Source organism: Sebastes fasciatus, chromosome 11, assembly GCF_043250625.1.
Source record: "Sebastes fasciatus isolate fSebFas1 chromosome 11, fSebFas1.pri, whole genome shotgun sequence".
Lineage (NCBI taxonomy): Eukaryota > Metazoa > Chordata > Actinopteri > Perciformes > Sebastidae > Sebastes > Sebastes fasciatus.
In genome coordinates, this window is record NC_133805.1 from 15604909 (window position 1) to 15617537 (window position 12629).

The window sequence follows — 12629 nt, forward strand, 5'->3', positions numbered from 1 at the left end:
CCAGGGGATAAACAGCTTACGAGTACAAAGCCAGGGGAAACAAACATTTAGATAAATATATTAAAGGAGGTGCATAAAGTTAACGTCTTGATAGCTTTTTTGTTTTCGGAGGAGAGAATCAATTTAATGTATTGTTTGGATTCATGTTCAAATACAAAAAATGAAGGTTTAGATTTACTAAATTTGGATTTACGTATATGAAATTTAGCTAAGAGAATAATCAGATTAATAATATAATGTTCTTTGATTTTACTGTTACCTTTATAGAAACCAAACAAAACATTCTCTAGACATAGAATAAAATCAGGGTCAATATTATCAATAATGAATCTACTCAAGTCCTTCCACAGCCTTTTGCTATGGTCACAGTGCCAGAATAAATGAAGAAGAGTTTCTGGGAGTACATCACAGAATGAACAGTTTACATCAATGTCATGTTTAAACTTAACAAGATAATGACTTGCTGGATAATATCTGTGAAGTCCATAATCAGTTGGTGGCGGACGGTAATGCACCATAAAGTTGTTTGCCAATGCCATAAAACACCAAGGAAGAAGAAGAAGAAGAAGAAGAAGAAGAAGAAGTAGCCGTTACAGGCTAAGAAAGTACACAATCTTCTGATTTATTACTTAAAGGGACTATTTGTAACTTTCAGAAATGCTTCTTAACAGCGACACCTGTGGCCGTGAAATCAACGAAAGTCAGCGTCGGGCTCGCGCTTGCTCGCTCTCAATATACCTGAACGAGCATCGCTCAAAACAGTGAGGCGACACACGTCAGCTAAAACCACAATATCACTCTATATTTCAGCTGCTTGGCAGTAATGTTAGCTGACCAGACGAAGGTCTCTCCATGAACATGATTTAGATCTGATCCTAGTGTTGGCTTTTCCTGCCTAAGTGCAGGCTGAGGCAGCGGGGCTCTGCAGCGTGTCTCCTCTGCTCTCTCCGCCCGCAGCCGGAGAGAGCAGAGGAGACAGGCACCCGGTCGGTAACGAGAAGACAACGTAAAGCTCCGTCACTTCACAAGACACGGAAAACCTCTGTTGGTCTGGAGGACCTGCAGCAGTTATTTCTGCACAAACGTCCCCTGTGCATTCACTAGATATTCTCAGAGCTAAACTAACTCTTCTGCAGTGTGGAGTGAGCGCGCGTTCACGTCTAGAGGTGGAGCGAGCTGAGCTGTCTGAGTGAAGGCGAGCAGGCAGAGGAGGAGGGTACAGCGACTACACGCATGTGTGACGACCCGCTACATTTATGCGCGTACAAAGTTACAAATAGTCCCTTTAAGGGCAACAGGAATAATGGAGATAATTTAATTATTTGTATTAGTATTTTATTTTAGTTAGTTATAATTATTATTATTATTATTACTAGTATTATAATTATTATTCCGTTTTATTTTTATTTTATTTATTTATTTATTTTCCTGCCACTGTACTGCTCCACACTCCAGTCCAGTAGGTGGCGGTATGCCCCTTCAACCTGTTAGTGATCTATCATTAATACTGAGAGAAGAAGAAGAACCAGTGGACTCAGCGTACAGATCAACGGAAGGCCTTATTGTAGTCCGTGAGCGTCGTTTTCCCAAATATATTTACCTCCTGCTACGACCATGGAGCCTAGCGATGCAGGTACATCTTTACTGTGAATATGACTGTGATTATAACGTTAAACACGTCGCAGCTGGCCTCAGTAAACACGTGAAGTTAGCCAGATTAGCCGTTAGCTGTTAACAGGAGCGCTCTCTAACTGGCGTCACAACGTTAGCTCGCGGTCTGGTAGCTAAGGCTGGTTAGTTACCAAATGTTACAGTTTGAATTATATATATATATGTAAGTTAACAAATACCCGAGTTTCTTTAAGTTCTGCCAACTGTAACATCCACATTTAATGACATGAATGTCGCTTTTTTGCCCCCCAGTTTCTTAGCAGCCTTTAAAAGTAAAGTTTTCTTGTATGCTAGTCTGCAATGCAAAGTTAGATTATTACATATAATATGTTACCATATTGCCTTTTGGAGATGAACCCTTGTATTGTCAATTATATAATAAACTCAAATTTACTCCAACATAATTTTCTTTTCTTTTAACTTTAGTCAAGTCAAATGTATTTCTATAGCACATTTAAAACAACATGAGCTGACCAAAGTGCTTTACAGACATAGGCAGAATAAAAACAGGTCAACAGTGCAGACAACAAAACCACACACATCCACAGACAGAGACCAAGATACAATCCATGAGTAAAAAGACTGTTATAATGAGCATTATGAAAGGCCAATTAGTAATCACAGTTCAAGTACATTCAAAAGAGGTGGGTCTTGAGCTGTGCTTTTACATCACAAAGGGACTAACGTTACAACTTGCATTTCGTTGTTGTAGAATCAGTTAACCTTGAACCTTAATTGGGTCAAATTTCATAGGATGCATATCAGAAAATGTCACTTGCATTTGCTACCTCAACTGCCAGCTCCACAGCTATACAGCATGCTTATTGTTGTGATGTTTACACTGTCACTAATACTGCATTTATATTGTACATTTCAAGAAATATTCTTATTTATACCATTTTTGCATTTATATATAACACACTTAATAGATCCCACTTCTTAGCATTTTGCCTTTACTTATTTACATTGTGGTTATACAGTATATTGCGTGTCTTAATGCAAATATTTGTACATATTTCTTATTTTCTTATTTTTCTTATTTAGTTATATTTCTCTACATATATTGTAGCATTAATTACAGGTTACATACACCTTTATTTCTATGTTTCTTACATTTCTTTATGTTTATATAAGAGCCGTTGTAATGCCCCAATTTCTCCCCCGAGGATCAATAAAGTATTTCTGATTCAGATATATTGCATTTTCCCTTTATTGCTGTTTTAGGGCGAGGAGGATGGAAGTCGAAGCCTATCCAGCCACAGAAAAACAAGATGAACATGAATATTCTCCGTCAAGAGAAGCTGATAGCTCAGAAGAAGAAGGAGATTGAGGCCAAAATGGCAGAGCAAGCAAAAATGAATGTGCAAACCCCGAGCAAACCCCTGCCTCCAAGGTAACAATATGCTCATTATGGACCTGGTAATATGGCACAGACACAGCAAACTTAAAGCTATGGAAATCATTTTATTTTTAAAGTACAGTGTGAATGTCTGGTCCTGCCAGTCAGTATTGTTATGTTTGAATGTTTTCTTTGACACCAACATTGGCCTAAATTATAACAAAGTATATTTAAACATATTTAATTAATTCTGAATCCCAATAGTTCTCCCAGTCTTCAAGGACCTTCTTCAAACAAGTTTTTAAATGATGGAAGCTTCTTACAGCAGTTCATAAGGATGCAGAAGGACAAACCCAACAATGGTTAGTACTTTGATCTGCACAGTTTTGACCAAAATATTTCTCAAGTTTTTGTCATATCCTCATCACAATTAATGTATTACTGTGATGTTGTATAGTGAATGTCGCACAGCAGCATGAACGCTGGAACACAGAATAATAGCCATAACCTTACTTTTGGCTTACATAAGAGACAGACAAAAAGGCTCAAGGCTGTCTACTATAAGTCCTTGACAGCAGCACAGTTTGTGGGAGGTAGAGGTTTTTAAAGAGGGCATCCTGACCTAAGGAAACTAGTCTGGAATAGGGACCATGAACATTACCTCACATTACATACTTGTGTTGCTTACCAAATGTTCTGGTTCAAGAACAACCCTAACCATCTATAGCAGAAAGATTAATACCCTTTACATGAAGGCTTGTACTAGATTTTTAAAAAATGTGTCCTGTTTTATACTCTTTCTAGGTTCCACCAGTGATACCAAAACTCCCACAACCTCGACTTCATCACCAGGAGGAAATGCACAGCCGAAAAAGAGCATTCTTGTTGGCAAGCGGCCTGGCCTTGGAGTCAGTAGCATGCTCAGTCAGTTCAAGAACTACTCACACTCACACAAGAAGAATCCTGTTCTCAGCCAGAGGCCGAGCGTGTTTTGTTCTCCGGATGATGAAGATGAGGAAGAGGAGACAGATTACTCCAGATTCTTAGAGATGAAAGGTAATTCAAGGCCTGTGTTTTTCAGTGTATCTCTGGACAATTCCATGGCTTGGACATTTTCAGTGCATCTTCTTCATACTCCAGTGCCTTGTGACTGGCATTTTGTCATAGGTGCCCTTAGAGTAAATGTACTCATAGCCTGCTTAAAGTCTCTCCCCCAGAGGACTCAGACACCAGACTCATTATCGACAAGATGGCCTCTTTTGTGGCGGAGGGAGGAGCTGAGCTGGAGCGAAAGGCCCAGGAGGACTACAAGGACAATCCAGTTTTCTCGTAAGTTTTAAAGACAGTGTAGCACATCCAGATGTATTTACTCGTACAGTATATTCACACTAATCTGATTTCAAATGGTATCCTTGCCTTTCAGATTTTTATACGATAAGAGCAGCATGGAGTTTCTCTACTACAAACACAGAGTTGCCATTTTGAGAAAGGATTTGCTAAGACCTGAGAATACGTCGGATAATGGTAAGATTACCTCATCTCACACTCTGTCTTTTGTCTCTAATTTTCTAGTCCAGGTTCACCATCAATCTGCTTCTTATTTTAGGCTGTGCATATACAGGTTATGGCTTCTTTAGTTTTTCTCTTATTCTCTTATGTTTTAATAAACCATATTTGTTTTTGGAATGGACTTTGAAAGCTGCAAAAAAATGGAGTTCTACACTTTAACCAGTATGTTGTGATATTTGTCCATGTTGCTCACCCCTATTTTGTGCCTACTTGAATCATATTAAGAATTTAAAGATGGAGTACATTTTCTAGTCCTAAATTGTGCACAACATTGTACATGCAGATCCAAGTTTCGCAGTGTAGGCATAGTGTTTGTGATGGAGCCTTTACATGGTCTTCATTTGTTACATCAAAAGCCTCACATCCATGCAGTTCCCATTCACCACCCCTGTCCCCCTTGCTCCTCCTCCCTCCTTCCTCTTCTTATCCCCCTATTGGCTCTAGACTGGTGGAGTGTGAGGGCCAGTTAAGTACGGTACAGTAGTAGAGTGTGAATTGAGTCACAGTACTGATAGGCTGCTTAAAGTCTCCCCCCCAGTGGACGCGGAAACCCAGCAGGTGGCTGAGAAGCTGGCCAGGTTTGTGGTGGAGGGTGGCCCCGAGGTGGAAGCCATCGCTGCTGAGCGTAACCGAGACAACCCAGCCTTCAGGTCAGTCACTGGATAATATATGTCATTGTGTTTCTATACACTTTAAGTCTGGTTTTACACAAAATATCTACTGTCCCTCCCTCAGTTTTTTATATGACCACCAAAGTCCAGCCTACCACTTCTTCAAAGAGAAAGTACAGAAGTATCGTGCTGCTGCCTCTCGGAGCTCTTCACCTCCAGAAGCAGAATCGAAGACAGACTTTCAGCGACCAGCTGCTTCGCCATTATCGCTGAATGCCGCTCCTCCACCATACATTCGGGAGGCAGAAACTCCGCCTGTCAAACGGAAGAGAAAGAGTAGATGGGGGTCTGAGGATGACAAAGTCGAGTTGCCCATTCCTCCCATCATTGTTCCTCCGGAGCTCACTGTTCCAGACCATGACACACCTTCTCTCTCTGGTACATGAACTGTTTTTCTACATGCTATAAGTATGTGTGCATACCAAGGTTATAATAGTTTAGAATTTTCAGTTAGTGTTTATTTTATTTTATTTTTAGCTTTGACCTTTCAATTTCATTTTAGTTTAGTTTAAGTTAGTTTTCAGAGTGCATTTGCTAGTTTTAGTTTAGTTTCAGTTATTCAAAAAGGTTTACTTTATATAAATTTAGTTAGTTTTAGTTTTACAGTAGTTTTAGTTTGTTTTTGTTTGGACCAGGTATAATGTATCAGACGTATGTAGCTATATATACATATAAAACAAGTTTTGAGAACTGTACAGGAATGGCCATAATGTTTAATTGTCACGCTACTTTAGTGAAGCAATTGCAGCATAGCACCATTTCCTGGAATGTCAAGTCCGTTCAATTTCTGTGGTTCAATGTCACAAGAGTTGACAACAATTCTTGCAGTCTCGTTTTTTCGGTAATGATATTTTATAGCTAAAAAAACTAAAACTGAAATGAACTTATGTTCATTTTTATTTTATTTTTAGTCGTTTTTTAACAATGCAAAATCATTTTCTGAAAGGATATAATTTTTATTAAGTTTCAGTTTACTAACAATATTTTTCTCTGCTTATTTACATTTTTAGTTTACTACAATAACCTTGGTGCATACACATTTTGTTCTTGTGGGGATTGAAAGTAATTAACAAAACATAAACTTGGTGCAACCTTTTCAGAAGCCAGTGTCAATATGTTTTTGGAGCTGATACCTTTGTCTAACATTTTCCAACCCATACATGCTGATATTTATGTGCACTTTTGGAAGAGTCTTAGAAGATAACAGTGCAGTTATTATTATACGTATTGATAAAATGGCACTAAGTATTGTTTTTTAAATCACATTTTAATTTGCTATTTTGGCCACACCATCAGCCAATGATTAATTTATGAATATATAAGTTTGTGGTAACGTCTGTTTCAGCCCAGGACCTGAGAGGTCTCGGTTATAAGAAGGGAAAGCCTCTTGGTCTGGTAGGAGTCACGGAACTATCTGAGGACCAGAAGAAACAACTCAAAGAACAACAAGAGGTATGAAAGTGAATACTAAATGTACGCTGCATTTTTAACTATACCAATATTTTATTATTCACTCTTTGTCTATTGTTTTTAATTTAATCTGTCTTTTTTAGATTAGTCAGAAGGACCGTTGATAACTCGGCTTGATCGCACCATAAATTCCGGATAATTAGGCTCTAATCTCTTATCTCATCATTTTCTCATGCACTCTGTAGATGCAAGAGATGTTTGACATGATTATGAAGCACAAGCGTGCGATGGCAGAGATGCAAGTGATGTGGGAGAAGGCCATCAGAGACCATCAACATGAATACGACAGTGATGAAGAAGTGGACCAGCAGGCAGGCACCTGGGAGCATCGTCTCCGACAGATGGAAATGGAGAAGACTCGCGGTAAGGCTGACCATCAGTATGGATAGTTGGTCTTGCCTCTGCAACACTAGCAGCTGTCCGTGCTCGATAATCAGTTCTCATAAAGGTGAAAATGATCAACTGTTTAAAAAAAGAACCTTCTCGTCTGTACTTTTCCAGAGTGGGCAGAATCTCTGACAGATATGGGGAAAGGGAAACATTTTATTGGTGACTTCCTGCCCCCTGAGGAGCTGGACAAGTTCATGGAGACCTTCAAGGCCCTCAAGGTTAGTTTGCCTCTGAATTCACTTGTTCCCTCGCCTAATAGGGAAGGATTTCGATGTTGTGCAACTGCTAGGAATGCACATATCCATTAACTTCAGTTTTATAGGACTGCAACTAACGATCATGTTGATTGATCTGTTGATTATTTTCGCGGTTAATCAATTAGCTGTTTGGTCTATAAAATGTTGATCAGTGTTTCCCAAAGTCCAAGATGACGTCCTCAAATGTCTTGTTTTGTCTACAACTTAAAGATATTCAGTTTACTGTCATAGAGGAGTAAAGAAACCAGAAAATATTCACATTTAAGAAGCTGGAATCAGAGAATAACTTTTTTGACCGAATAATTGATTATCAAAATAGTTGGCGATTCATTTAATAGTTAACAACTAATCGTTGCAGCTCTACAGTTTTAGAGGAAATGTAGATGACTCCTCCTTTGAATCGGAGAAGGAGGCACCAAACTAATGTAAATAATTGTTTTTCAGACATCATACAAGTCATTCAATGTTTTGAATGTGTTATTTTAAGAGGTGTTTTGTGTGTTTAGAGAAAATAATTTCACCTATTCTCTGCGGGATCTCTTCAGAGTATTGTAAAACTTGTTTCATACATCTCTAGTGTACTTTGTGGTAGCTTTTAGCCGTTAAATGTCTGCTTTGCCACAGGAAGACCATACACAATTTAGTAGGGCCACGGTCAGTTGGAAGTGTCTGTAAACAGGATTGTAATCATCCATCCATGCCTCTGTTTTCAAGCTGCTTATCCAGGTCAGGGCCTCTGTGGCAACAGCCAGCAGAGCAACGCAGACGTCCCTTTTGCCCGCAAACTCCTCTCGTTCCTCCTGAGGGATCCCCAGGAGGAGACTGTAATTGCCACTTGTCTGTTTAACTCGATTTGGCACTGTTGTGGAAAACACACTTTTTTAAAATCCCTTTTTAAAGGTTGAAATACAGCAGACTATGTCAATAGAGATTTTTTTTCCTAACGCAAATTCTCAGCTAGAGTCATGAAAAGTTAATGGAAAGTCAGCAGGCACGTAAGACCCAGAATGTAACACCGTTTGAGTGTAACGGCAAATGAAACTAAGAGAGAAAATGCAGGTTGTATTGAGTGAAGACCACCAGTGCAGAGTAACACCAACCCCGCTGTACTGAACAGTCTCAGATGACAGGCATCGTTCATTCTTTTCCAGTTAAATCAACTGAATAATAGAAGGTCTTGCCTCACCTACGCTGAATTAGTATTCAATAATCTCCCCCACCCTCCTCCTTTTATTTTTAGAAAGCGACAAAATGGTATTGGAGGCAGTGACATGGTGCAGCACTTCAGTGTGTATGGCATAAATGCACAACTCTTGTCTTCTTGGCTTGCAGGAGGGCCGGGACCCGGACTACTCAGAATACAAAGAGTTTAAGTTGACGGTGGAGAATCTTGGTTTCCGAATGCTTATGAAGATGGGCTGGAAGGACGGTGATGGCCTCGGCAGCGACGGACAGGGCATCAAGGCTCCTGTCAACAAGTGAGCATTCATCTTCAGTACATTTGTCTTTCATTGCATTTCTTTATCATTCAGGGTACACTTGTAAATAACCGAAAATCTTAAATGAAGCAGCACTACAGTTATTTTTAAAGTGTGAAAAATACTTTTTCTAGTTTCCTAAAATAATGACAAGACAACAAGTCAACAAGACAGTGCACAGAAGAGTACACAACAGAAACCGTTTGAGTGTTTATTTCCACCAACAATTGTTTTTTGTCCACTGAAATCTTTTTTTTGTTGGCACAACATGAACATACATTCCTGACTATCTCACACAAGTCTAGCGGTGTTACTAATAACATTGACAACGGCTCCAGCAAGTGTCCCAGTAAGCCATGACGGTGAGCCGGCATGTACAATATCAGGACCCTGAAAGCCTGTGTTCACCCACACAGGTGTTTTCAGTTATTCTGGCTGATTAGACCTCTGAACAGGTTGAAAGTGGGCCACAGCTTTGATGGGAAGTTATTAGGTCTCAAATCTTCATCTGCCAATAAGAATGATTAATTTTTTTAACAGGTTCAACAAAGCTAACAAGAAGATGGAAGTCAGTTAGTCTAATGGCCACACGGTCCTGAGCAGAGATCTAATCAGCCAGATTAACTGAAAACACCTGTGTGGGTTTTAACAGTCACTTGTTATGGCGCAGTCAGACCGGATTTTGCTCCCCATTCATTTCTGTTTGGGACGGGGCGAGACACATTTGCTTCCAGTTGAGTCTGATTGAATCATGGGGCTCTCCATTTGACTTCTCATTTATGAAATATTGTCATATATTGTTGTTTTAGTCTTGTTTTATAACTGTATGGTAAACTAAAACCAGCAGCAGAGAAGGAAGGACTGAGCGACTGAGGTTAATGACGGTGAAAGGTTTGATGAAACGTTTTATAATTCACAACTCTGTGGATGGCTGTTGTTAGCCTGCTAGCCATGTTAGCTCCAGCAGTTTAGGTTTACAACCCTACCCACGCTATTTCCTGTCGCCTCTGCTTTTGGCTACACTCCGCCAGTAAATTTTGTCAGGAAAATTTCTGTGACTGCTGTTCAGGGTGGATAGCTAGTCAGTGCCATTTGAGTTTGCCTGAACAGTGCTTTAGAAAATGTGACACCACTTCGGGGTGTTGATGAAAAGATGAAAGCCGTTTTTCACAGTAGACGTTTTAACTTGTCGTAGCAGGAAAAGCACAGGTGTTACTAATAATATTAACGAGCCAGCGTGCACAAAACCAGGAACCTGAAACTGAAGCAGCCATAATTAAATGTATTATACCTGTACCTGTGGTTTTCATACTGTGACACGTCAACATGTCTTCTGTGGAAAAAGCCTATTGGCATGCTTCTTTTTTTTTAACGATATACATTTTAGATAATCGGACTTCCCTTTAAATCACAGATTGTGCCTTTAGCACGTGCAGCAGACAATAGACTAGTCATATAACTCTACACCTTTTGCATCAATAAAAAGCTCTTAATGGCCTCACATGGGGTTTCACATTGAATCAGCTCTCCTCTCTTGTAGTTGTAGAGATTAATCTCAGTGAGCAGACATAAGTCTGAGCTCTCTGCCATGATGTGGCACAAGACAGGATACAAGATTGAGGTAATTGGTAAGCATTGCTCCCGGGGTTGTGACTCGGGTCATATCTAAATTGTCATGATCAACCCGTGTTCGCTGGCTTGGTTTGAATTGACAAAAGAAGGGTTGAACATGGGTCAGATAACCCTGGTCCGACCCTGGTCATCCGTGTGAAAGAGGTAATAGTCATTTATTAGTTTATTAGTTAGAGGTATGCACGCCGGCACAGTCCAGAGAAGAGGTCTAGTCAGCCAGATTAACTGAGAACACCTGTGTGGGTGTTCAGAGGCTTTAAAATGAAGCAGCTAAATAGGATTCAGACGTTATTTTTATTATTTACACCTGTGCTTTTTCTCCTATATTTGAACTATTATGCTTTATCCAGATGGACTGAAAGTAACACTAATATTGTATTGGCTCTTGAATTACCAAACATGCATGAAAAGAGATTTTGAGCATCTCCTTCTCTCTGTCTCACTCCAGGGGTCAGACCGCTATGAACGGAGCCGGGTTGGGAGTTGACCGTCCAGCCTCGCTCACAAAAAATGACGATGAGTACGATGCTTTTAGAAAGAGGATGATGCTGGCTTACCGCTTCAGGCCAAACCCATTGGTAACTTCTGTTTCACATTGTTTTCTGTTTGTTGTAACACTATTCTGTGAATTTGCATTGAATATAATGTGTAATAGAAATCCATACTCATTGTTTAATATTAGCTTTAGAAACGTAATGTTGCTGATCCATTCATCAGGGTTAAGTGTCCTTTGCTATAATATTTTAATCAAGTATTTCATTTTTGTTTCCACAGAATAATCCACGGAGACCATATTACTGATGTAGAGGACTGTTTCTTTTGTTTATACTTGTTCATGTTTATCATAACTTAAAAAGCTGTTTTCTGCAGCTGCCACAGCTCTGCTCGGTTTGTGAAATGGACTCTTGTTGCAGAAATTTTAGTACGTGTGTGACGAGTAGAGAGATTCTCAATTACGTTTGAAGTTTAAAATGTTTCCTTTAAATAATGGATCACCTGTTTTGTTACATTTCAATTTAATACTGTAACGACTTAAAATATATAAACTTGCATCGCCTGGCTTCCAGAAGGAGTTCACTCTTCAGTTTGTGTTACCATTTTGTTCCCTTTCAGAGCTTGACTCGACTATGCATTTCCAACTATATAACATTTTCCTCACTGTGTTATAACTGATTTTTGATTCCTGTCATTATATGCTTCTGTGATCACAATAAAAAATGGCCACTTGCTGAAATGTGGACAGATATGTCTTTATAACTACTGTACGTATCTGTTTATTCACTTGTTTATGAGGAAATAAGTAGGAGCTAAGTTTATGGTACACTTGTGTGCTGAGTGCAGTTATCTGTTCAATCATGTTCCCATCAGTATTCATTTCTGTACGGCTCTGGGCACCATTGAGCCATTTAGCAGAGCTGACCAGGCTCAAGCAGCCAGTGGCCAGGAGGAGGAGGAGGAGGTTGACAGATCAGTGAAATCAGACCTTCAGTTTGCCATTCCCCAGAGTGGGTTTACACGGGATAAATATAACTCCGAAATCCCAGCTAAGCAAGAGCCACTCTGGTGTTGGCCAAAGCATCAATCAGAGGCAACTTGAGCCATATTAGAAAGGTAAACCAAGATTCGGTTGGTTAGTGGCATGGTAAAGTTTAAAAAAAAAAATCAGAAAATCAAACTCTTGTTTAAAATGTAATCAATTTACAAACTTCTGGAAAAAAATCATTTTTTGAAGACAATGGAGTAGAAGCGCTGCCTCTGTGGTAATCACATACAGGTGCTCTTTGGATCCTTCAGGTGTATTGGGCTCATTCAATCTTGTGAAGGGCTCATTGCATGGGTGGAAAAAAGTCCAAAATGCAAGTCTCCCTCAAAAATAATCCAAAGCAGTGTTTGAACAAAATTAAAACGCCTTTATTTTACATGGCAATAATTGTTTATGTAAATGACCAACGCGTTGCGACCAACATAGGTCTTCATCAGGGTCACTGTGAGCATTCAGCAGTAGCTCGCACACCAACACTACAGTGTGCCTTGGATTATTTTTGAGGGAGACTTGCATTTTGTACTTTTCTCCACCCACTCAATGAGCCCTTCACAAGACTGAAAAATATTTTTTTTTTATTTGAGAAGTCAGAACCTGGGAATGTTGGAC

The 12629-nt window shown here is 39.5% G+C and overlaps 1 protein-coding gene across 1 annotated transcript; it reads left to right on the forward strand.

The window, feature by feature from the left end:
- Window positions 1–1476: 1476 nt before the first annotated feature.
- On the forward strand, window positions 1477–11711 carry sugp1 (SURP and G patch domain containing 1). Its single transcript, XM_074651005.1, has 14 exons — window positions 1477–1633; window positions 2896–3064; window positions 3275–3372; window positions 3815–4066; window positions 4216–4339; window positions 4434–4534; window positions 5106–5229; window positions 5315–5628; window positions 6596–6702; window positions 6906–7083; window positions 7222–7328; window positions 8700–8845; window positions 10926–11055; window positions 11252–11711. Exons 1-14 carry the CDS (start codon window positions 1615–1617, stop codon window positions 11276–11278), a joined length of 1896 nt encoding a protein of 631 aa, XP_074507106.1. The 5' UTR covers window positions 1477–1614; the 3' UTR covers window positions 11279–11711.
- Window positions 11712–12629: the final 918 nt, after the last annotated feature.